Source organism: Podarcis liolepis (assembly GCF_965112155.1).
Source record: "Podarcis liolepis genome assembly, chromosome: 14".
Lineage (NCBI taxonomy): Eukaryota > Metazoa > Chordata > Lepidosauria > Squamata > Lacertidae > Podarcis > Podarcis liolepis.
In genome coordinates this window covers 36,307,016-36,332,985 of record NC_139569.1, presented here as the reverse complement: position 1 = coordinate 36,332,985, position 25,970 = coordinate 36,307,016, and the positions used below count along the sequence as shown (strand labels likewise).

Below are 25,970 nucleotides of genomic sequence, written 5' to 3'. Positions count from 1 at the left end.
AGTTTGACAAATATTTTAGAGATGGGGAGGAGAGAAGACACGGTGTATTAAGCTTATGTTGTTCCAATTTCTAATCCTCTTGCTTAAAAAATTTAATCCTGCCACAAGATTTCTGCAGCTGCACAGTCTTAAATATAAAGGGATCCTTTGTTGTCCAGTTTGGAACCAGAGCTGAATTGCTATGTCTTCTATTAATATGGAGGTTGCCATTTCCTTAGCTTGCTTGACACTTTCTCCAACCAGAAGGGCCTCCTGTGTAGTATTTACGTTCAGATACAACATCCTTTAGTTAAAGTACAGTTGCAGCTATAGTACTGCAACTAATGGATTTCAATGGCATTTATTTCCTAATAAGCAGAACTTTGCATACTAAATGTCATTCTAGGGAAGGCTTCCAACTCTAAATCCATTTGTGCAAGTGGGTGACGAAATAAATTATTGGTTGTTGTTTTTTTAGAACAGTACCCTCCCCTTGGGTTTTGACCTTAAAATACACCAGAGCTCATCAAGGTTAGGTCAAACGATTTTTAACCTTTCTTTCAGAATACACTGCCCTCAGCGCACAGAACTATAAAAAGCATGGTTGCTACATACTCTGCCTGAATTAACATTACTGTAAATGTACAAATATCTAATCAGATCTGAAAGAACACCAAGAAATTCCCTTCCTAAACCTCTACTCATCATTTGGAGACTGGCAAGAATATAAGACTCTATCTTTCAATATTCCAGTGTAATCTGGCTTTATAATACTTTCGATACCATTGACCATGGTGTCCTTCTGAAGCAACTGTCTGAACTAGGGGTTGGGTGGCACCACTTTGCGGTGGTTCCAGTCCTACTTCCCAGAGGGTGTTGCTTGGGGAATGCTTTTCAGCCCCGTGGAACCTTCACATCCACGTAAAACCGCTGGGTGGGGTTATCCAGAGGTTTGGAGTACATTGTCAGCAGTATGCCGATGACACTCTGCTTTATTTCTGCTTTACAACTGCAGGTGAGGCAGTGGAAGTGCTGGACTAGTGTCTTGCCTTGGTAATGGACTGGATGAGAGCCAAAAAACTGAAACTCAATCCAGATAAGACTGAGGCACTGTTAGTGGGTGGTTCCCTAGACCAGATGGGTGGAGATCGCCTGTTCTTGATGGGGTTACACTTCCTCTGAAGGAGCAGGTTCATTGCTTTGGGGTACTCCTGGATCCTTTGCTGTTGCTCGAGGCTCAGGTGGCCTCAGTGGCCCAGAGTGCTGTCCATCAGCTTCAGCTGGTGGCCCACCTACACTCCTATCTGGACAGGGATAGCCTAACTACTGTTGTCTATGCTGTGGTAACCTCAAGGTTGAATTACTGCAATGCGTTATACGTAGGGCTGCCTCTGAAGACGTTTCAAAAACTTCAGCTAGTGCGGAATTCAGCTGCCAGGTTGCTCACCGGAGCAAGATGGCTTGAGCATACTACACCAATCCTGGTCTGACTTCACTGGCTACCAATTGTTTCCGGGCCCAATTCAAAGTGCTGGTTTTGACCTGTAAAGCCTTGAACGGCTCAGGACCGCAATACCTCAAGGACCATCTCTTCCCATATGAACCTACCCGGACCTTGAGATCATCCCCTGACGCCCTTCTTTGTGTGTCTCCTCCTTGAGAAGTCCAGAGGGTGGCAACATGAGAACAGGCCTTCTCTACGGTGGCTCCCCATCTGTAGAATGCGCTCCCCAGGGAAGTTCACCTGGTGCCTTCATTATATAACTTTAGGTGCCAGGCAAAAACTTTCCTTTTTAACCAGGCCTTTGGTTGATTTGACTGACATCCTATGTCCTTTTAAAATGTTTGGGTTTGGGGGGGAGGGAGGGGGTTATTGGGTTGTTGTTTTCATTTTGATTATGTATTTTGTGGTTTTATATTTTGATTTTGTTCTGTGAACCACCCTGAGACCTCCGGGTATAGGGCAGAATATAATATAATATAATATAATATAATATAATATAATATAATATAATATAATATAATATAATATAATATAATATAATATAATATAATATAATATAATATAATATAATATAATATAATATAATATAATATAATATAATAGTGCTGTGCTTCTAAGTAGCACAAAGCAAACATCTTTAAGGTCCTTTTTAAAATGTCACTTTTGATCTCTTGGGATATATGTAGCTCCTGTGTGCACACATGGACACTACTATACATCCTGTTTGGAGCCTCAGTTCAACACTGGAAATACACAGAGCCAAAGTAGTTTTGGGAGACTGTGACTCTGAACAAAAGAACAGCAGGAGGGAAGGGTGTGCCTAATATTCTTCCCACTGGCACTAGATCTCAAAAAATTTGGCCATGACAAAGCTTCAAAAGAGACTGCTAATAATGAATAAAAGAGTACAAATCAATAGGCTGGGTATATGTGGAAATGGTTTGCACCCTTTGCTCTCAACTAAATGCGTACAGCAACTGAATATGCCAACAGCAATTTTAATGATGAAATTTGCTGTAAGTTCCCAGTTCCCTTTTTTGTGCAAAAAGTTCAAAACACAGTTTAGCAACAAAACTTCACACAACTAAAGTTTTTATGCCCCTGAACCCCAAAGAAAGCTTTTGGTATCTGTATCATATCTCCATGACCAGCAGATTATTTCCTTAGGCATTTACCATAAGTTTCTCCTGTTCTACAAGACCAAGCTTACCTCAGTGCACTGTACCCTTGACATACGCTGACACAGCACAATACACCCTCTTGGTTAGTCTGGTTCTCCCCCAGATATTTGCACACTATGTTTCCACCAAGGCTGAAGCCCACAACAACCAGCTTGGACTGAGGATAAGTTTTCCTGATGTAGTTCACCATGGCTCCAAATTCCCATGTGCAACCTGTAGAACAGCAAAAAAAAAATAAACATAACATATCACAGATGCATCTAAAGTCCCAATCTTCCCCTAGAGCTCACATATGCACTTCAAGAGACAACATTTCTAACATCATTGTTCATTATTGAATCACAATGGGCATTTTTGCACATATACAGTGATATTCCAGAAGATCATACAGAGGGAGAATACACCCACCCTGCTCTTCTAAAGAACCTTTTTATTCCCTTTTTTACTGCCATATGAGCAGAGCCTCTAACTGCCGGCTACAGCAGAAAACTCCCCCCCCCCCTTAAAGGATCATAGCAAGTTTTTCAAAATATTTCATTCTCTGTTCAGCAGTCATCAGGTTCCAGCCAAAAGCTGTAACTAAAAATACTACACACACTGTCATTTCTTCCAACTGTAAACTGGGAGAGAAATCTGTAAAGTATCCCCCTCCCTGCAAAAAAAAAACACACAAATTGCTGCTCACAGTCCAGATTTCCAGCAGCTATTCAGCGATTAAGTCTAATTTGTGCATTTGACTGTAATCCTTCATGTGCAGGGATTTGTACAAACTTTTGGGAACTGAAGACTGTATTCATACACATAGCACTCCTGTGCCAACATGGCCTGGCTATTATTTTCTACTGTCAATGGCCACTCCTTCAAAAACATTTACAGGAACCTAGGAAGCTGCCTTATACCGATCAATGGGGTCCATCTAGCTCTGTATGGTCTGCAATGACTTACAATGGCTCTCCATGGTTTAAGATGGAGTCTCTCCTAACTCTTCTTGGAGATTATAAGGACTGAATCCCAGACATTCTGCATGCAAAGTAGATGCTCTACCTCTGAGCTACAGCCCTCAGAGACATTATAACCCTTCAGGATTTTTTTAGAGTTAGGGACAGCACCAAGAAGCCTTAATACCAATACCACGCTGATCCCCAGGGCTTGCTTGCAGTGACTGAAACAGGACTATGTTGTGTTCCAGCTAAGTAACATAACATGGGTTTCTGAGACACTCTGGCAGCCCTTAAGGTGGGCACAAAAAGTTACTGGCATGCTTCTCACCTCCATATTCTGGAGGGTCACAGAATATGGGGAGATGGGGATCTTGGCAAAACATTTCAGACATTGGTTGGACAGTGAGCTTCATATTGGACCCTTGGCTACAGATGCAGTTTCTCTTCGGCTCTCACCCCCTTCTCCCATTAGCTCTCTTGGGGCTGCAGCAGCTCTATCACCATCTTACTTTCTTTTACCTTCCCACAACTATGAAGCAGCATGCTTCCCAAACTTAGAATATAGCAGCCTCATTTGCGTTTTCCCTGCATGCCTTCTTTTCTGGGAGAGGAAAGGGTGCTTAGCTTTGCACTAAAGTAGGGGTGCCACATGTCCGGGAATCAGATTGCAATTTTTAAAAATCGGACTGTAATTTGGGAATATGGCAACCCTATACTAAGGTTTTGGATGCACTTCATCTCTTTCCTTTCAGAGGATGTCTTCCCAAAAAGAACAAGAGGATAGGGTGGCTAGGGTTGGACCAGATGCAGCTCCGTGGCTGGGCATGCTCAGCCTGAAATATGCTCAGCAGGTACTGAGTTGATTTCCCAGCCCCTGAGAGGATACATGTGTCACAGCTTGATATTTAATACTTTGGGGAGGAGAGACATTGCACAGCACTTTTTTTTGGTAGGGAGGCTGCATCTTCATTCTTGAAAATGTTTTTCAAGCCTTGTTTATGAACACCATACCTAAGCCTCAAAGAACATAACTCCCATAGGAAGGAGGGGCGGTGCAGAGCTTTACAACAACATTTTGGGTTGCGCAACAACACTCCAGAATTATCTCCTGAGGGTGGTAATAGACTATGGTTATTAAAGAGCATCCATGCAGTAGACCGCACCCTGGAGGCTTGATATTCTAATCACAAGCACTGAGATACAAGATGTGACAAGAGCCAACAGGCCTACATCAGCTAAAGAGATCCCCACTCTCCTTTAATAGATATCAGCTTTATGCTCACCTGCTCTCTAAAGCTATCTTGAAAAGTTACACATCAATTACTTTTCTGGCAAAGAGAAACTGAGTAAATAGATTCTAGGTGGATGAATGTACTGGACACACAGACGCTGGGAAGCTGGTAATGCTATAGTGGTTGCATCTTCAATTGCTATCTCATGGTCATCCCATTGTGAAGCATTATATATGGCAAAACATTGGCAAGGTGATCATGGTATTATCTCAGCAAGTCATCTTGTCCCTACTACTTTCCCTTCCCAATGTTTCCCAATATAGTGTACTGTAAAGAGAGGGGTTTTAGGAATCAACCTTTGGAAACAAAATTAATGCAGACTTAGCACAAGTAATAGCTGCTACTTTGAATACTGTTTTGTTTTTTTTTTAAATTGAGCAAGTAAGTCATCCTGCTTGGGAATTAGCAAAAAGGAGGAGGTTTTATCACAGACAACACTTTCAAGCTTCAGAAGGCACCATCTAGTGTGCTTTGACATTAGAGGAATTTGTCCAGTTGTAAAGTAACTCTGAAAGGTTAAGATGAAAGAGCCAATATTTACCATAAGTAAACATGCGTGGTGAAGTCAACTCAATAGTTGGCAGAGCTCCAAGGTGGTTTAGCACAGCACATCGATAGCCATTCTTCTGGGAATAGTCAACAAAGGTGCGGATGTACTGCTTCTCACTGTGATTGGCTATTCCTGGGCAAATTACCATTGTGATATCTTCTGCACAATGAAAAAGGTCGGGAGAGGCAAGTTTTAAAGCAAAAGCAAAAGAATACATGCTAGTTATACCGGTTTCATATTCCACAAAGACAAAACACATTTATTTCACAACAAAGCAATTTTTGCTCCTGATGCATACAGTTTGTTCAATCTGTAGTGATGTTTTATATGCTATGTTTATATCATCAAGGGAAATACACAATATGCCCTGCACAATTTCAGAGTTTGTTCATCTAAGTTCTTTCACCTGACTGAGAGGAGTTTATTTTAACACTTTACTACAGATGTCACTCCAAACGATGTCACTGAGAGAGAGGATTTCTATCAGTTTCCGTACATTATTTTGAAACTCTTCATGAAGAACCTTGAGGTAATGTATCTGATTAAAACTGAAGGTCTTTGAGGCTAACTAGAAATAACTTTATAAGAGAAGGAATTGTTTGTTTTGGCACGTCTGTTGACTAAATAAAGGGTCCAGATTTATACACTGAAAAATATCAATTTGGTCAGCAATGCTTCCTTCTTTTAAAGATCAAATCATAGTTGCCGAGAAATCAACTGCTGAGAACAGCTCTACAGCTCATCACATTGCTATCTACATTGGGAAACAATGCTTGGTAGTAAGAATCAACCCTCCAGCATCTGGTACAATTCCACATTTGAGAGTGAAATTCTTAGAATATTTAGCAGCAGCTTCCTATGCACTAGAGCAACATTTCAAAACAAGCAGAATCAACGGCCCCTTATACCTCACCTTCAGAAAGACATGTCATTACTCACTAAATTTTGATATATTGTTTTTAAACACACACACACGTTCCAGATGTGATTAAGCCCATATACACAAGAGAAAAGTCCTACAGGCAAAACAGCCTGTTTAGAGACCTTAATCCTAAGCATTATGTTATTTATGGGTCAGAGGAATAGCATTTCATGCCCATTAACTCAACGGGAAATCTAGGCCATAAACCTTGTATCTTATCACTTGGTTGTAAAAACTGATTTTTTGGTACATGATTCATAACAGCACTAGCTGCAGAAGCTTACAACCACCTAAACATGTCCCAGAGTTGTGAAAGCAGTGGCTCCCTAGCCTGCCAATGGTAGCCAAAAATAGTAGTGTATTTCCCCCACATTTACTCAAACTTCTAATAAAAAACCCACAACAGCTGTTATCTCACCTCTAATGCAGTTTTCAGCCAGTGGTTCAAAGAGGTCAAAAGTTGCTGTTGCACCATCTGACATTGTGAGGTACTTGCGAAGTCCATAAGGATGCGGTGATCTTACTCTCCCCATCTTTCCATAGAGGGCAGTCTGAATGTGCCCACTCTTTCCCCAGATCAGAGGTGGAATGTACCTACAAAGAAAACAAATGCATTTATTTGCTTTAGGACAGCAGATCTGCTATTGAAACAAGGGCACTTCCTTCCTAGAGTAGTATTTTGTGATGTGCAGGGGTAAAAATAAGGAGCAGCTGCTTGGTAAGTGCATTGGCCAACAGATATAGAACTGGAGCCCCCAACCTATTGATCTGGTATCAGGTATAATTTAGTGACTTCTGATAAACACTAGCTACAGAATGCTTACAAAAGCATTTCCTTTCAAAGAAGAAGAGAACATCTGTACTATGCTTATCAGGAAGGTGGTACGGCCTGGTGCCAAAGCAGATGGCCTTTTATCTCGGATTTATGCTTGCTGGTGTACTGAAGAAGAAACTTGGTGGGGGTGGGGAGATAAAGATATAAAGATGATAACTTTATCTGCTTTAGGAACACCAATCTAAATCAGTAGGTGAGCAATACAAAGCTGCCAGACAGGAGGGACCTTTTCAATGCATATCAGGAAACCTAGTTCATTACTCAAAAGAAGTATGTCCTTGGTACCAATACAGAGGTCATGAGCATATCAAAATGGGGGAAAGCAAGCTTTCTACTGTACACAGAACAATCATGCCTGACACTGGTGAGCTCATCAGAACCTGACTCCCAACATAAAAGTATAATGAATGTCTAAATTATGTGCTTATACTTATTATGTGCTTATACATTGGATTTTACCTGCCACCTGTCAAGAGTCTCTAGGTGACTCACAACAGAATAAAACTCAATAAAATTTAAAACTGAGCAGCTATCACTAATTTGGAGCAAAAATACAAAACACAGAAAAGTAACAGCATTAGAATGTCACTACACATTGTTCTACAGCAACTGACTGTCAGCAACTGATTCTCAGTAATTCCCAGTAATACACAAGCAATGGACCAAAACAGCACATTCTATCAAATGCCTGGCGAAAACATGATCTTGGTGCTGAAAAGTTGCTAACATAAGCACCAGACAGTCATCGTAGGGGACAACATTCCTTAACCTGGAGCTCATAAGAGAAACAGCCCTCTTCCCTTCTTATGTGGAGAGGTGCTCCAATACTTATTGCGTCCTAAGCCCTACAAGGCCTGGGAACCCATTATGAAGAGAGATCAGGTCAACATTTGACCAGTAAAACACATGTGCATGCACCTGCTCCAATAAATAAATAAATCAGTAACCTGAACAGTCAAACAATAGCCAAATATTGAAGCACAGATTTATTAGAAGAGAGAGGAATATGAAAACTACAAGAGATACTATGGCTCTAGAAAACATCAGAGCCCAATCCCTTCTACATGACCCCAGGGCAAATGAAATGGTTTCAGTGATAGCCCCAAGTCTGGGTCATTTGCAACATGTGCATGCTTGATTTATGCTTTCTCTTGAATCTTACTTCTGATTAGACACGGCTGTATTTATAGCATATTGCCAGTGGGAAAAGTTGGCCACATGGCTTAATTTGGAAGAGGGCAGGTAGGCATACTGAAATTATTGCAGAGCTGCAGCTAGGTCACACTGTACCACATACACACACTAGTATTGTTGCAAATGCAGGAGCATTAATCAATAACTGATTCCCAATAACGTAAACATTCTTAAGAGGACAGCCAGTCAGTATTGCTTAGGAACATAGAAAAAGTTTGTAGTTCACTAAAGGAAAGCATGTTGTCAACTGCCCTGAGATCTACTGATGAAGGGGGGAATACAAATTTAATAAATAAATACAGGAAACACAAGAGTTGCAGTGCAGAGGTGCCTGCCCCCCTTTAAAATTAGACAATAGCTTTACTGAGTCTTGTAGGTAAAGCAAAAGGGCCCTCAATGTATTGCTATCAGAGGACAGCATGATACAACGAAAAAGGGGGCTATCAGTCACACAGACTTTGTGATTTTTTGGAATCTTTGACAGTAATCAAATAACAGGTAGTCAATTGACTAGCACTGCAATCCTATCCAATTTGTTCAAACACATTCATACATCTTTCATATCCTGTGCAATGTTTGGTGTTGCTAATAGAATTATTCATGAAAGGTCATCAGTATGGTCTAATTAGAAATTAAACACCAGCAGTGGAAATACAGATAGTTGGTGGTTTTTTAGCAGACTGGAAAAAAAGAAATTTCCATTATGCAGTTAGCTGTCCTAAACTGGTGTTCTAAATGCTCTTAACAGCCTTGTGGTTAATAATTCCAAAATATATAGACCAGTATCGTGGCAGCTCCTACAACGGTAGTGCAAATGATACATAAGTCATGTTGATTATATGTAAGTAGAACATATGTACACAGCCATTTAGCTTCAGTTTCTACACAAAGTTCCTCTTCTTGCTCTAGTAAACAGCACTGCATTCATGCAATTGTGCTGCTTATAGTCATGCTACTCTCAAAAGAATGCCAGAGATGCTCCTAGTTTCCTGTGGACAACAGTAAGAGCATTTCACAAGATCTTCAGATTAATGAGCTGCACTAGCATTTAAATTACTTGTTCCCATTATAGGCATATGACAAGACTTCGAAGTTTGGAAACTTTACTAAGAGAGTGTTGTTAAGATGCTGCTTAAGAATATGCCAGAATCTTTAAAAAAAAATGTTAAGGTAGAATTATCATTAGCCAAATTTGAGCAACCCAAAGTTTTATCCAAATTTAGTCATAATCAAAGTTGACCCAATGACACTAATGGACATGACTGAATTAAAAGATCTGCTATGAGCAAACTTTAGTTGGGGCACAGCGCGCATTTACCAAATTAAGAAGACCGCCATCAGCTACAAGATCTTGTTGATACTGTGCTACTTATACTCTACCATGCTGAAGCTAATTAGGTCTGGGTCAGGTCAGTAATTGCCTTGGAACCATATAGATGCTGCCTTGGGTTCCGAAATGGAAGGAAGGCAGGATTCAGAATAATAAATAAATAAATAAGCAAACAAATGATGGTGCCTAGAATTGGGCTTTTGTCCTGGGCTTCTAGTGCTACAGGCTCTCACATTAAAGTTATTACTGATCCAGAATTATTGCCAAGCTGAAACAGTTTAAGAGGGGGGAAACATATAAATAAATATTAACTATGCTGCACACTGTAGAAACATAGGTTACAGAAGGACACCCTAGGCTGATGGCAACTTTTAGAAAAAAAATCTTAACTTTAATTGTCACTGGTTCTAAGTGTTTTGATTAAACCACTGATATCAGTGGGACCACTCTAAAAATGACTTAGTTGTCTTACCACCACTGACTTGCTCCACAGCAGTGTTCTCACAAAGTAGTTCTTGCAAAAATTTCACAGCGGGAACTACCTTTTCCTGTTTTTCTCACCAACCACAAACACAATACATTTATATGGCTCAAGAGTTTCACCAAACTCTACACTTCCTTTATGAAGCAAAGCATTTAGCAGCCTAATATACAGCTTCTTCTCCTTCATGACTGTTCTCCTAATAAAGGTGTATTTGCAGTGCAGTTACTCACAGTTCAAACATGCATTATGCTGGTGAGAAACACAGAAACGGTGCATAGCTGCACACAATTACATTTGATAACAGATAACACTGTCACTTGGGGAGTGGTTTATCAGTGAGCAGTTTCTATTGTACTCCTGGCAGACTTTGGATCAATCCTCTTTTGCCACCATTCCATGGTATTAATATCTAAGGGCCTTTCAAGAGGCCCCCAACGTGCAATTTACAGTGGTACCTCAGGTTAAGTACTTAATTCGTTAACCTGAAACTGTTCTTAACCTGAAGCACCACTTTAGCTAATGGGGCCTCCTGCTGCTGCCACACCGCCGGAGCACGATTTCTGTTCTCATCCTGAAGCAAAGTTCTTAACCCGAGGTACTATTTCTGGGCTAGCGGAGTTTGTAACCTGAAGCGTATGTAACCTAAAGTGTATGTAACCCGAGGTACCACTGTAATTCACATCCAACTACAAGGAGTTTCATAGGAACGTTGGGAATAATGATGAGTCTGTGCAATGTTTCCCAAGGCCAAGTGCCCATAACCAAAGCACTAGTGATGCAAATGTATGGAATAGTCTTTTTGTTTGAGTGTTAGTATTTTGCTTTCCAAATCACATTCCTCTAGCAGTCAACAAGCCTCTCAAGATCATGTACATGGAAATGTTACAAGTTTAATAAAATCTTGCTTTTCAGTATTACACCATCTCAGCACAGGAAACCAACTGTCTAGCCTGCAACATGTATTCCCTATCACCCTGAGAGCTGATCCAAAAGCAAGCAAGCAAAAGCCATTTTTACTTGCTTGTTAAAATTGTGCTTTGCCTTTCTACCCAATTGCACACTTTACCTTAATATAGAATGTAAAAAGCTCAGCTTGGCCCATTATCCATTAAAATATTTTATGCAGGTTGAACACAGATGTATTGTGCTATGTACTATGGCAAGAGGATTAAAACACTTTATCATGTGCTGCTTGCAGTCCTGCTGACCTTGCCACCCCATGGCAAGTGTTCACTACTGCTGAATGATTTTGGGGGAAAGAGAACAAAAACTCAAAAATTACTACAAATGCTGGTCAGGTGGAAAGTGAAGTTAAACCTCATCAACTGTGCTGTGTTGTCATTATTTTACGCTCCTTTCAGGAGTCCAGTTCCTACACAAGCTAACTTGATTAAAACAGAAATTACAGTTTGACCTGTGTGAGTTTTTACTCACTTGTTCCAGCAGTCCTTTAAAATCAGGAGATCAAACTAGAAGAGGCATGCAAAATCCCTTAAGCCTCAGTAAGGTCCTTGGAATATCCCAAGGAACACAGTAATTAAGATTCCATGCATTTTGTACAGGGTTTAACAGCAGTTTTTTACTTGGTTAACTGGAACCCAATCTTGCACGTTTCTCAAGAAGAAAGTTCCTCTGTGTTCAATGCTTACACCCAAGTAGATTAAAAAAACAAAACAAAAAAAATTAACATGCTCACTAAACTATTAACGAGCCTTCAAATGCAGACATTACCAAGTCTCAGTGATAAAAATAATTGTTTAAATTAAAAAATTAAGATTTTAAAATTTTGAATAGGATTTTAAAAATTCAAATCAGACCGTTTAACAATCTGAATCTATGCTCGCCCTACAGTTTGTAGTCTGACTAAAATAAATGTCTCTCCCAAATATATACAATGCTTCCTCTAAATTAGTGTAAATTAAGAACCAATTTGTTCATTCCTCAGATATGAATATTTGCATTCCACCTGGTGTAAATAAAACAAACTGCTCAAATCTGTCCAGTAATTATCAAATCTTACTTAGTTATATTAATTGTGGACATTTAATTTTGTTTAATTAACGTTAAACAAAATTTATTAACATTTTGTTTTCTACCTTATTTTTGAGCTGCTTGCCAGCCCCAAACAACCAGTTTGTGGACCAGCTCTGGTCTAGACATTAAAACAAAATCATACTTCTGCTTTACATCAGAACCAAGTCAGAATGAGAGAAGGGGAGGGGCTTTTCTACACAAGTGTATGACAAGTATTTGGCTATACAGTACAGCAAATTCAGATGGTTGAAGGTGGTTTTCCTTCAACCCACTCAGATTATAATGGCAAAAAAACCCCAAAAAAACCCCAAAACTGTTTAGATCAGGTAGCAATGCAGTATATGAAAAGGCCTCATTTCTGGAAAGCTCTATTTCCTATGGAGAGGCACCTGACACTTTTTTCCCTGAAATCTGTTTTTACTGCTCTGCTGTTTTAATACATATTCATTTTCCAATCCAACATTTAGTTTATATTCACATTTAAACAAGACAGACTTGCAATAGTTTACCTGTATAAAAATCTTTCAGATTTTTGTATCATAATGGTAGGAAACTTTCTATAAAGCTATTGCTTCCCACACATATCAAACATAATTTTACATTAATGATTTAACCAATAGTTTATTTAGCTACATAATTATATATGTATAATTATATTCAGCTCTGATAATCCACAGGAAGCCATGAAGTATGAAATTCTATACTACTGGATTCAATAACAAGTTTCTCTGAGAGGTTCTTCCTTTGTATTTGCTGCCTTCTTTCAATGAAACTCAACCAGTAAGGAGATGTAACAGTGGACATATCTCTATAATAGAAAAGGGGTTTGCTGTACATTTGCATCAAAGCAGAGTTGTGGCAGATACAGATGCAGAGATTGCTGCTATTACAGTGGTACAGTGGTGCCTCGCAAGACGAAATTAATTCGTTCCGTGAGTCTTTTCGTCTTGCAATGTTTTTCATCTTGCGAAGCACGGTCCGTCGCAACTGCGCCTCTTCAAGTGGCTTTAAGAAAAAAGCGAACAAACTCGCAAGACGTTTTCATCTTGCGAAGCAAACCCATAGGGAAATTCGTCTAGCAAAGCAACGCAAAAACCGAAAAACCCTTTCGTCTAGCAAGTTTTTCGTCTTGCGAGGCATTCGTGTTGCGGGGCACCACTGTACCTCTGGTTACAAACTTCATTCGTTCCAGAGGTCTGTTCTTAAGCTGAAACCATTCTTATCCTGAGGTGCACTTTCACTAATGGGGCCTCCCGCTGCGCACAATTTCATTTAAAAATAATATATATTCACTTTAACACACCAAAAATAAAAGACAAATATCCATCAACACAAAGCAAAAAGAAAATTAATACATTGAATAGTGATCTCAAAACCTTAAAATAAAAATGGTATTTTGCTATAGACCAGACTTTCCATCTACTCCTCAAAGATTCTTTGCCTATCATGGAGGAGTCACAGTAGATTAAAATGTGGATTGTTCATTCACCTTTGTGCAGTATCTGCAGGTACAGATAGGTGGCTTAATGCATTACTGCCATGAAATTTCCTGCCTCCCCCAACGAAAGTAGATTTGATGAATTATTTTGGTAGTTTTTGAGGTTTGACAGTAAGTAATATTGTTTTAATACTATTTCTCCAAACCAAAGATCTCACTGCAAATGGGTATTAGTCCAACTCAACAAAATTGCTACAAAACAACTTCAACTAAGGACATAGCAATGACCTGGTCATTTCAGCAAATAACACTTCCTGATGCTAGACTGATAGCTCCAAAAAGTACAGGAGCACTATCATTCCCCATACTAGATCTGAAGACTGAATAGGGGGGTGTCATTACCTTAATTGCCCTGCTTATGATCACCAGAGACATGTGGTTGTCCGTAAAAAATGGAAAACTGGACTAGATGGGCCTTGGAGTTTGATCAAGCAAAATAGGTTCTTTCCACATGTTATATGGCAACAAACCCAGGCTTGTTACCAAGTGTGAACTCAACAACAGGATGCAGTCAGCCTCGCTCTCTTAAATCCAACACCTCTATACGATACACAACTTTCCAAAGATAGAAATGTTTCATTCACATAAGCCTTTATGTTCTTAATATTTGCACAAAAATGTTCCATTCTAATCCCAATAAAAGATCTCTTCCCATTTGTAAATAATTCCCTTCTTATGTATGAATTTTTGCATTTGGACACCTAAACATTCATATATTCATTGGATACTCACTCTTTGGTTAGAAGAGAGCATGACTTGAGTAGAAAGCGGGACAAAGGAGTGTCTTGGTATATGAGATCTGGAGGGGCAGTTGGGCTCTTCAGATTCAAGCAGCGGACAATAATGTAAAGAACAGCAGCAACAGCAGCCAACTTCACCCCATCGAATACTGCCGGCAGCTCAGGGGTTTCCATTAAGGAATTCATCTTGAAATCTATGAAAGAAAAATAAAGCTCAGAAATCTATTTTCAGCAACTGAGACATGCTTACAAAGCGGTGCCATGGAACAGTGTTGTTAGAAATGCTTTCATGTATAAAAAACATTCATAAAAAGCCCAGATCAGGGCAGGCTCACACAGAACAGATTATCCAGTTTAGCTTAAGAGCTATGTGTACATACACAATAAATCTCTAGACTCTACACCAGAACATTTTGACAAAGCAGAGATTTCTGTTCTTGGTTGACAATCCTTATCTTGATTTTTATCTCTATATTACCAATTAAAGATTAGACACTCCAAAGAACAACTGCATGACAGAATTATCAGTCAGCTGCTTTGACAGTGTCTATAATTCTGTAGACAGTGTTTAGAATTAGGATATTTATTCCAACCCCCCCCCCCCAAATGCTGTCTAAATGTTGTTTGATGACTCTGCCAGTATTGATAAAGCTCCTATCCAAGCAAATGATACAAAGGAACAATTCTGGTGCCTATTCTAAAAACAAAATCAGCTAACTGAAACAAGATACAAGAATCGCAAGAGAAGTTACACAAAGATGCTGAATCATGGAGGAGTAGAAGCAAATGCATCCATGCAGGAGATGACTTGTGCAGCTGTCAATGGCAAGGAGTGTCTATTGTCAGCACCAGCTGGTTTGCCAGCTACAGCCATTCCTTGACAAACTTGCCACATAAACATGGTTGGATAACCTTGAATTTCTATCCCATTCTACCTACCTTAAGAGCCCAAGGAAGAGTATAAATAAGCAAAGAATACAAACAAATTGCAACCTTAAAAACGCAATGCAGAATATACATAAAGCAATTTTAAAAACACAACACAAAATAATATCAGTAATACAATTTAAGACACAGAACTCACAAGTACAACAGAAAAGGTATTCATTGGCCCCATTCTTTCCTGGATAAACAAGTGGGGTCCTTAGGAACAGTGTAATAATTATGATCTAAGGGACAATCACAACCCTACCACAAAGGAGTTCTGCTATGAGGCTGCAGCCACAGAGATGTACCTATCCTACATCGCCAGCAAAAAGGCCATGTCCACTGATGGGACCACAAGTGGGGGCTACCCTCTAGATCTAAGGCTTATGTAAGTGCTGAGGTTATGTGGCCAATTACATGGCTTGCTGGACTAGTAAAAATTGCATTGTAATTTTTATCCAACAATCTGATGACATGTTATGGTAATGGTTAACGTCACTGCAATAGCCCACTGTGTTTTATGTTGCTTTTTATGTTGTATCCCACCCTGGGATCATTATGATGAATGGTGGGCTTGTAAAATGAATATAATGTTAGTGAAAAACACAACCATCTGTTATTACTAAGCTCAATTTGTTACTGCAGTTTCTCTCATTGAAGCTTTTAAGAGTTTCCCCAGAACTAACAAGCTACAAAAGTCCACGTGAACATGGCAATGAGTAAGGCTGCTTGTCCTTGAGCTCTGTGGTCTGTTTTAATTTGTTATTTTGAATAGTTTTAAAGTCAGTTGGCTCAACCACTAATGTTAATTGCATTATACAGGCAAGGAGCATATCTGCTTTTACTTTTACGTGGGCTTAAAAGCAATATATTTTAATTGGAGGACAGGCACTGGGAGTGTAGCATTTAGCATTCAACTGGTAAGGAATGCTTTTTAAAAGCTCACTGCGACGAAGGACTCTGCAGTTTTAACAGTTTTAATACAGTTGCCACAAAAACACAGACCCGTAGTGCTTTAGATAAATTGTCTGGAACTCCTTTGTCAGGTTTGGTCCACAAATCTATGCTTGACTATTGTGAATCAAGGGAGGCAGAAGTAATTGCAAAGCAAGATGAAATTAATTTGTCTTATATGGACTACCTGGTTCTTCATATGGCAAGAGTGCAAGAAATGGGGCTGGAGATGCCTTATCTCAAGTAAGAGGTTTTGCTACACCTCTATTGAAAGCTTAACTAACTGGTTAGCTGATCTGGACTTGTTAGGAGCCAATACATATGCTCCCGGGCAACCTAAGCTTCCTCCATATAATAAAACCTCAACAACAATTTTGGCACGATAGACTCGGCCACAACTGAGACCAGCAGAAAAAGCATTGCTAGATTACATACCAAAATAGCAGCACTCTGTTTAGCAATAATTTGCAGGATGTTGAGAGTAGTCCTTGACAACTCTCAAATAATGCATTCAATCACATAAAACCCACCTTCTGCTGTGTGCCACTTATTCTTAAATGCAGGAGACTCGGGAATCATCTAAGCAAATATGTTGTTCAGATCAAGGTTAACCTATAAAATAAGAGACAAACTGAATGTTATTTTACTGGCAATAATAACACAGCAAAAGTCACAACAGGCTCAGAGCACAACCCATCTAGAACACAAGAGGATAGCTGTCATAGGTCCACTTCATGCAAGCCAGCTACCCAGGGGCCACCTGAAGTTGAAGAGAGCTAATCATGTGCAGTAGCCCACCATATGAATCTGTGAATATGATTTGCTTCCATGTTTTGGCAAAACCATATTGCAAAGACAACAGCATAGCAGAATATATAATCTATACATAGATTTATATATACATATAATCTATGTAACAGTATGTTACATCTATGTAACAGTATGTTACATCTATGTAACAGATTTATATATACATATAATCTATGTAACAGTAGTAGATTCCCATTTTATACAACAAAAAGCCGATAAAAGCTGGCATAATCAGCAATACTGGTGCCACGAGATATAGTCCTGTATAATATTTATGCTACATAGGAGAACAAGGTTGTACATCTGCCTGAGTCAAAATTAAGCTGACAATAAAAACTTTTGTACCTATAAACTATAAAAAGTTGTTCAACCTGAATTCCTCTAACATTAGCAAAACTTGTATTGTTCAATATCAGCTGCCCCAACACATATCTGACAGCAGCAACGTTTTACCTGAAGAAAACTCAAAGAAAGTCTATATTGAAGTCAATGCTAATGCAAAACTGTGCAAAATATCTGCTGGATGAAAGATGGTTGAAGTGATGGCTGTTACAATGGATAAAACCTTTGGTGTGCGTAATCACAGGAACTGAGGCAATACTGTAGAACAGGCTTCCTCAAACTCGGCCCTCCAGATGTTTTTGGCCTACAACTCCCATGATCCCTAGCTAGCAGGACCAGTGATCAGGGGTGATGGGAATCGTAGTCTCAAAACATCTGGAGGGCCGAGTCTGAGGAAGCCTGCCGTAGAAGAATATAAAAGCAGAAACATATAGATATTATAATGCTTTGTAGAATATCCCTATGAAGGAAAGATTGGAGGGTGGAACTAATGAGATAAGATCAAATGCAACACCCTGTGCTAGCAATTAAATACTCTAGAAGAAACTAAACCAGCCTAAAGCAAAGGAAGTTAGTAATAACTCAAACTCCAATCAAGCTCTTGACATTTAAAGGGAATGTTTGCAGAAGTAGAGCATACACCCTTGCCGCACCCAGGGAAAAGGCAGGAAGGAATATGGCTGTAGTGTCATTCACCTCTTTAATAAGCTAAATAATTCAAATTTCAAAACTGGAATATGTTCTGTATCCTTCAAAGGTATAAATGGCAGAGCCTGTTATCAAATGTACTGAGAGTACTTCCAATGGGCACTGATACAGTACTAAAAATAAATTGGAGTCTACTTACCTGACAAAGCAGAGAAGTCCACAAGTATCAAATGCATGCCTTTCATTCCCTATGTTTACTAACCAAACAACTAAACTGGCAAAGAAGGCCAAGTGCTAATAAGGACATTTAAGTTCAGAATGGGTGCTGCCTCTCCAAGACGAGTTAACAGTGGTGAATTCACAAGTGTGCATTATTTAGGACTGGGAAGGACAAGCTTCTCAACAGCTACTAGCCATGAGGGCTATGTGCTACCTTCAATATTAGAGGTTGCGGGTGAGCACAAGTAGAGAGAGTGCTAATTGTGGGTTTTCCATAGCCATCTGGTTGGCCACTATGGGAACAGAATGCTGAACCAGATGAGCATTTGGTCTGCTCCACCAAGGCTTTTATGCTCTTAGGAGAGCAGACTCCCAGACATGAGAGCTGGGTGAACATTGAGTCTTTAACAAGGAAGCATTCTAGAAATTAGACAGCAGGAATCCAGGAGCTGTAGCTTCAAGTCTGACTGCTCGGTAGAAATTGGGAAGCAAAAGGCAGTGTGTGTTAAACCAGCCCTCCCCAACCTGGTGCCCTCTAACTTGAAACTGATGTGAGCTGTTCTAAATATCAGGAGGGCACCAATTTGGAATAGGCTAATGTCCATGAGCATTAATTATCACCAGTTTAGTTGTCTCTAATGTAGCTTAAGTTACCTTTGACAGATTCCTCTTTAGTCTGCTCCTAGGATGTTTAAAAGGAGAGGTGGCTAGGCATAGTGACATCTCATTCACTCTGGGGGTTTCTGTATTCCCCCATTGTGATGCTTTCCAATAGCAATGCATTTTACATTGAGGAGGGTAAGTGAGAAAGGGCTCTTGTGAGTCCTCAAAGGGGAGAACCTTTGTGAAAGGTTTCAGGTGCCAAAGCACCCAAGATCTTTGAAAAAGATTAGTGCCTTTGAGGCTTCACAAGAGCTCTTTCTCTATTATTCTCCATATGACCAATTCATTACCTAATGTCATAGCCAACTCTACTAGGAAGCACCACAATGGGAAAGTCAGAATCCCCCAGTGAGCTGTTGCTACATCCAGACTCTTCTTTAAACATTCTAGGAACAGACAAAGAGAGGAAGCAGTTACCAGTAACAAAGCTGTGTCAGAAGCATGGGAGGGGGAATTTTAGGGCCAGTCTATAATACAGTATACCCAAATCACAACTGTGCTCATCTAGAGAAAAGGTGGAAGGGGACAGGAGAAAGGAAGGAAGAGGAGTGAAAATCAAATAATCTAAAAAAGACCTTTAGCACTCTCTTCTATTTGTTAATCTAGTTCCTCCAAGAAGACAGCAGTACTTACAACCAGCTCAACATTTTCTCCTTACCCAATGCCCTTTTCAAAAGCTAACAAAAGGAAGGGAAAGACTGTTCAAAGAATTGGAATTTGAGCTCACAGCAGTTCTTTCATCATTTATAAGAGCTACTTCTTACAATTCAGGGTGGAACACTCTTAACTCATATGCCATCCCCACTCGTCTCCGCCAAAGGTACCAGGGTTCAGAAACGCAGTTGCTCGGGGCATAGTCCATGTGTGTTTGCATAAACTGTCAGGTATCAGAAAAGTAAATAATTTTCTCCATCAGGAAAATAGGATATGAAGGGGATTTTATTCAACATTTTTTCATTATCAAGAGGAAAGAGATTATTAATATATGGACTTTGTATTTTCAAGGATTGTGCAAGTGACCCAGTATGAGGGACAGAGTTTCAGATTTGAAACATCTGAGGTCACTGCTCACTAATATTGCACAAGATCACTATCTAAGTTCAGATCTCCATCTGTATAAATTGGAATTAGCATAGTCTCTAGCTGGGTTTTTGATAAAGAAGCAATGTGCAAAGTATTTTATTCTCAAGGTGCTATAAAGGTATATCATACAAAGGTATGATAAAGGTCTACTGTTTTGGACTGGATGGATAAAGCATTTAATGTACAGTCAAAAGCAAAAATAGAGATCACCAGTTACTGATGTTAATGAAAGCATTTATATGCCAAAGCACTACAGAAATCTACAACCTAATATCTAAGGTTTGGAAATCTGCAACCTATTTCAAAAAGATGTACATTTCACTTTGAAAGTTACTGAAGACATGCAAAGACTAATCCACTACAAGTTTGAATTCCACATACATTTCTATCTTTAACTAGTGCTTACATTCTTCAGTTCATGATTCTACACCTCAGAGAATACAATGAGGGTCAAATTAAATGCAGTTTGTGGAAGATCTGTTATTAAGATCTCTCACTTCTCATTCCTTTAAACTCCATATAAGCAATCAGCAGCTTCATAGTCAGCATTGGCTCTCAATTTTGGGAGACTCTTAGGTAATATGTCCTCAGGAAGCCCATCTGCTTGCAGCTTTCACCACTGCCTATTTGCTTGTGCTATGAATGACCCTATCTAGTAAGTAAAGCATCCTGTTTTTCTGCATGGCCAAGCAGCTGCATTTGAGACACCCACAAAGCAGAACACGATGGCAATAGCATTATATTCCCCAGCAACTAGGGACATGCTATCTCTAATCCTGGATGTGTGCCATAATCACTGATAGCCTTATCCTCCATAAATTTGTCTAATACCCTTTTAAAGCCATCTAAGTTGATGGCCATCACCACATCTTGCAAAAGCCAACTCCATAGTTTAATTATGCGCAAGTATGAAGCGGGTGGCACTGTGCTCTAAACCACAGAGCCTAGGGCTTGCCAATCAGAAGGTTGGCAGTTCGAATCCCCACAACAGGGTGAGCTCCCTTTCCTCGGTCCCTGCTCCTGCCCACCTAGCAATTTGAAAGCACGTCAAAGTGCAAGTAGATAAATAGGTACTGCTCCAGCGGGAAGGTAAACGGCGTTCCCGTGCTCTGCTCTGGTTCGCCAGAAGTGGCTTAGTCATGCTGGCCACATGACCTTGAAGCTGTCTGTGGACAAATGCCGGCTCCTTCGGCCTATAGAGCGAGATGAGCGGGCAACCCCCGAGTCATCCGTGACTGGACCTAATGGTCAGGGGTACCCTTACCTATGAAGTACTTCCTATTGACTGTTCTGAATCTCAAATCTTTCAACTTTATTAAAATAATCTCTATCCACTGTCTTCACAAATTTTATAAACCATTATCATGTGCTTCTCACCTGCCTTCCCTCTCCAACTAAAAGCTCCAAAGACTATGACCTACACATTTTTCCAATGCTGCACATGAAACTAGTATTAGAAGAGATCTTCTGCTTGCCAGAAGATGGACTTATCTACTTCAGCCCCTTCTTCATTTTCAATTGCAGTCGCTGGAAACATTTGCTGAGCTAAACAAGCTGCTATACAATTTAACTTCCCCATTGCAGTTCTGAATACTGGTTTGATGATGAGTAATATTTCATTCTATATACATTTTAAGGCCTACAGAATGTTCTCAAAAGAAAGTGAACTTTGGAATATAATCATTCATTGCTGAACTGTTACATAATTCTGACAAGTACGTGATCTGCATTTTTTTAGTGCTAAATGACAGGAAGTTCCAAATGTCCTACTGTATAATTAAACTGTAAATATTATTAGTCACAAGGCCAAACAGGTCACCAACAGTGATGCTAAATAGTTCTCATTTATTTTTTACATGCCAGTTATCAGCATGAGTTTATTTGCAACTAATTTTAAGCCACACTTTTTTTAAAAAAAAAAAAGACAAAAATACCCTGCTTCTCCTATGTAAGAGCTCTGGTAATCTCTACTGCACAACCCAAAGTTTCCACTCCTAGATCTCCAAAATTATTTCTTCTATGAAATGTCATAGTAATTTAAGATTACACAGTATTCAGGATGAGAAGAAAACTTTGAGAGAATGATATAAACCAAGCTGAAAGATAAACATTAATTCATAGCCAGCCAGCACCTTCAAAGTATAATAATAAGCAATTTCACATTTAGCGCCTTTCCCAACAAAGGGAAAGCCCTCTCTATTTCAATAATGGAATCTAACTACCAAACAAAGCCTTTATGAATCTATAATTCCACAATAAAAACTTATCTTCCAAAATAGCTCAAAACTTCCTACACAATTACTAGAATGCTTAGATGATTATTTGATTGTTTGTCTCAGCTGCCTTAAGACATGAAAGTATCTGCCCAGGAGAGTGAAGGACTTTATAAAAGCAGACTGATCCAAACTCTGTTATAATGATAATGTTATAATGGCATGACATGACACAGTTTAGAAAGAAAAGAGTAGAACATGAATTTTAAAACAAATGGAGTACTGTAATAGTATAAAATATTAAAATCAGTTAAAGCAATTTGCAATCAGAAGAATTGGGTGGGTCCCTATAAGGGAGGGACAAAGTGATATTGTGGGCAAAATATTCGCTGTGAAGAAGACATGGATCCAGTAATATATCAGATATGCTTTTTATTATATGAGCGGTTTTGAGTGTCAGAACTCTAAGAGGAAGAGATAAACACCCATGCTGTTTGCTTAAACAGAAGCAACACTGCAAGATAACTCTCAGAAGAGGGTTTCTTTTAAGTCCAAGAAAGGTTGACTGCTTGCAGTTGCTGTCTGTAACTTGAATAATGAAAAAGCAGGAATTGTCTAAACATAACTTCTGATTTATGGAGTATGATCCTTTGACAATGTTATGGGTACTGAATGATATACTAATACTAAGAGACCAATTAAAGGGCAAGGAGAATCAATAGGTCTACTCTGAGTAAATCTTAGTTGGACCATCACCTAAATCTTTTAGGTGACGATCCAACTAGTAGTACATTTATCAAAGTAGTAGTACATTTATCAAAGTACTACTACAGATACACAGAACATATTTCAGAACTCATACAAAACATTATAGATCTTTCTTGACAGTTTTAAATTGACTCAGATACACAGAAAAAATATGCAAGTACATATTTAGGTATTTAGCAGATTTATATCCCATTTTTCAACCAAAGTCCCAAAACAGCTAACATCATTTATAAAATGTAACAGATAAATTGATGAACTATAAAATAACTGAACAGGAGGTAGAAGGTGCCATTCGGAATATGCAATTAGGAAAATCTCCAGGACTGGATGGACTGACTTCTAGATATTACAGATCCTTAGGAGAATGGCTAGTACAACCTTTAAAGGAAGTCTGTAATGAAATAATGGATGGGAAAAGGGCACCAGAGTTGTGGAAGGAAGCGTATATCACACTTATACCGAAAACAGAGACTGAAAAGACGCAGCTTAAGAACTACCGCCCCATATCATTGCTTAATGTGGATTATAATTTTTTTTGCAGACATCTTGGCTAAAAGACTAAAAAAGGTGTTAGTGGAAGAGATTCATAAAGATCAAGCAGGCTTTCTCCTGAGTAGACACTTGTCTGATAATATAAGAAACATAATCAATATTTTAGAAAAATTACAAGTGAATATTAATACCAAGGCAGTTTTGACATTTGTGGACGCGGAGAAAGCTTTTGACAATATTTCTTGGAGTTTTATGAAGAAGAATCTACAGGGGATGGGGGTAGGTCAAGGCTTTGGAAATGGTGTAAGTGCAATTTATTCTGAAAAGGCAAAATTAATTGTTAATAGCGTGGTGACGGAGGAATTTAAGATAGAAAAAGGGACACGACAAGGTTGCCCAATCTCCCCATTGCTTTTTATATCGGTCCTGGAGGTCCTGCTGAATATGATTAGAAGGGACCAATTGGTTAAAGGTATACAAGTCGGAGCTAAACAGTACAAATTGAGAGCTTTTGCAGATGACTTAGTATTGACATTACAGGAGCCAGAATCTAGTACCAAAAGAGTTTTGGAACTGATTCAAGAATTTGGTCAGGTTGCAGGTTTTAAACTGAATAAGTTAAGAACAAAGGTTTTAGAGAAAAATTTAACAGCGATTGAGAGAGAGAGGTTTCAGAATGATACAGGTTTAACAGTGGTCAAGAAAGTGAAATACCTGGGGATTAACATGACAGCTAAAAATGGGAATCTCTTTAAAGACAATTATGAAAAATGCTGGACTGAAGTGAAAAAAGATTTAGAAATCTGGTCAAATTTGAAGCATTCACTGCTAGGCCGTATTGCTGCGATAAAAATGAATGTATTGCCTAGAATGTTGTTTCAAACATTGCAATTTTTGGATAAAATGGAGTGCTTCAAGAAGTGGCAGAGAGATATTTCTAGATTTGTCTGGCAGGGCAAGAAGCCCAGAATAAAATTTAAAATACTAACGGATGCAAAGGAAAGAGGTGGATTTGCCCTGCCAGACTTTAAACTTTATTATGAATCAGCAGCTTTTTGCTGGTTGAAAGAATGGCTGCTTCTTGAAAACACAGACATTTTGGATTTAGAAGGTTTTAATAATGTATTTGGATGGCATGCATATTTGTGGTACGATAAGGTCAAAGCACACAAAGCATTTAAGAATCATATTGTCAGGAAAGCACTGTTTAATGTCTGGATAAGATATAAGGACCTACTTGAAAATAAAACCCCAAGGTGGTTGTCACCGATGGAAGCGAAGGCTCAGAAAAAGCTCAATATGAAGGCCAAATGGCCGAAATATTGGGAAATTTTGGAACAGGAGGGAGACAAATTGAAATTCCAGAGTTTTGAAAAAGTAAAAAATAAAGTGCGAGATTGGCTTCATTATTACCAGATAATGGAGGCATATAATTTGGACAAGAAAATTGGCTTCCAGGTGGAAAAATCAAAATTGGAAACAGAACTGTTAGATCCCAAAACCAAGATTTTGTCAAAGATGTATAACTTGCTGTTGAAATGGAATACTCAGGATGAAACGGTGAAATCTGCTATGATTAAATGGGCACAAGATGTTGGACATAACATAATGATGGCTGACTGGGAACAGTTATGGACCACAGGTATGAAGTTTACGGCATGTAATGCCTTAAGAGAGAATATTATGAAAATGATATACAGGTGGTACATGACACCAGTCAAGCTTGCAAAAATTTATCATTTGCCCGATAATAAATGTTGGAAATGTGAAGAAACGGAAGGTACATTCTTTCACCTTTGGTGGACGTGCCCAAGGATTAAGGCTTTCTGAGAGATGATCTATAATGAAATGAAAAAGGTATTTAAATATACCTTTCTGAAGAAACCAGAGGCCTTTCTCCTGGGCATGGTTGGCCAATTGGTGTTAAAGAAGGATAGAACTTTCTTTATGTATGCTACAACAGCAGCAAAAATACTTATTGCAAAGTATTGGAAGACACAAGATCTACCCACCCTGGAAGAATGGCAGATGAAGGTGATGGACTATATGGAACTGGCGGAAATGACTGGCAGAATCCGAGACCAGGGAGAAGAGTCGGTGGAAGAAGACTGGAAGAAATTTAAAGACTATTTACAGAAATACTGCAAAATTAATGAATATTAGATTGATGTCGGAATGAAGTTAAGTGGTCTTAGCAGCAATGTTACAAAGGAGTATGTAAAAATGGATTGTTAATAGGTGAGAATCTAAAGTTATAATATATTAAGATAAAGGATTAAGATAAAAACAAAGAGGGAAAGGATTTGCTGAATTAACTAACTGAACTGGAATACAAAAAAGGGAGGTGTGAGGAGGTCAGGGAAACAA

The 25,970-nt window shown here is 39.0% G+C and overlaps 1 protein-coding gene across 3 annotated transcripts in view; it reads right to left on the bottom strand.

Annotated features, from left to right (window-relative positions):
• The window catches only part of ABHD2 (abhydrolase domain containing 2, acylglycerol lipase), a 41,288-nt gene that overhangs the window by 11,930 nt on the left and 3,388 nt on the right, over window positions 1-25,970 (bottom strand). The window contains exons 1-7 of one of the 3 annotated variants that reach the window (XM_083475176.1): window positions 19,373-23,063; window positions 19,039-19,299; window positions 16,896-16,977; window positions 14,477-14,678; window positions 6,788-6,963; window positions 5,439-5,606; window positions 2,694-2,877 (exon numbers count right to left, since the gene is read on the bottom strand). In XM_083475176.1, coding sequence (XP_083331302.1) covers window positions 2,694-2,877; window positions 5,439-5,606; window positions 6,788-6,963; window positions 14,477-14,678; window positions 16,896-16,944 — 779 coding nt within the window. In that variant the 5' untranslated portion in view covers window positions 16,945-16,977; window positions 19,039-19,299; window positions 19,373-23,063. Of the gene's footprint in view, window positions 1-2,693; window positions 2,878-5,438; window positions 5,607-6,787; window positions 6,964-14,476; window positions 14,679-16,895; window positions 16,978-19,038; window positions 19,300-19,372; window positions 23,064-25,970 lie in introns of those variants that run through there. The other 2 variants (XM_083475175.1, XM_083475177.1) reach the window with 2 other exon arrangements.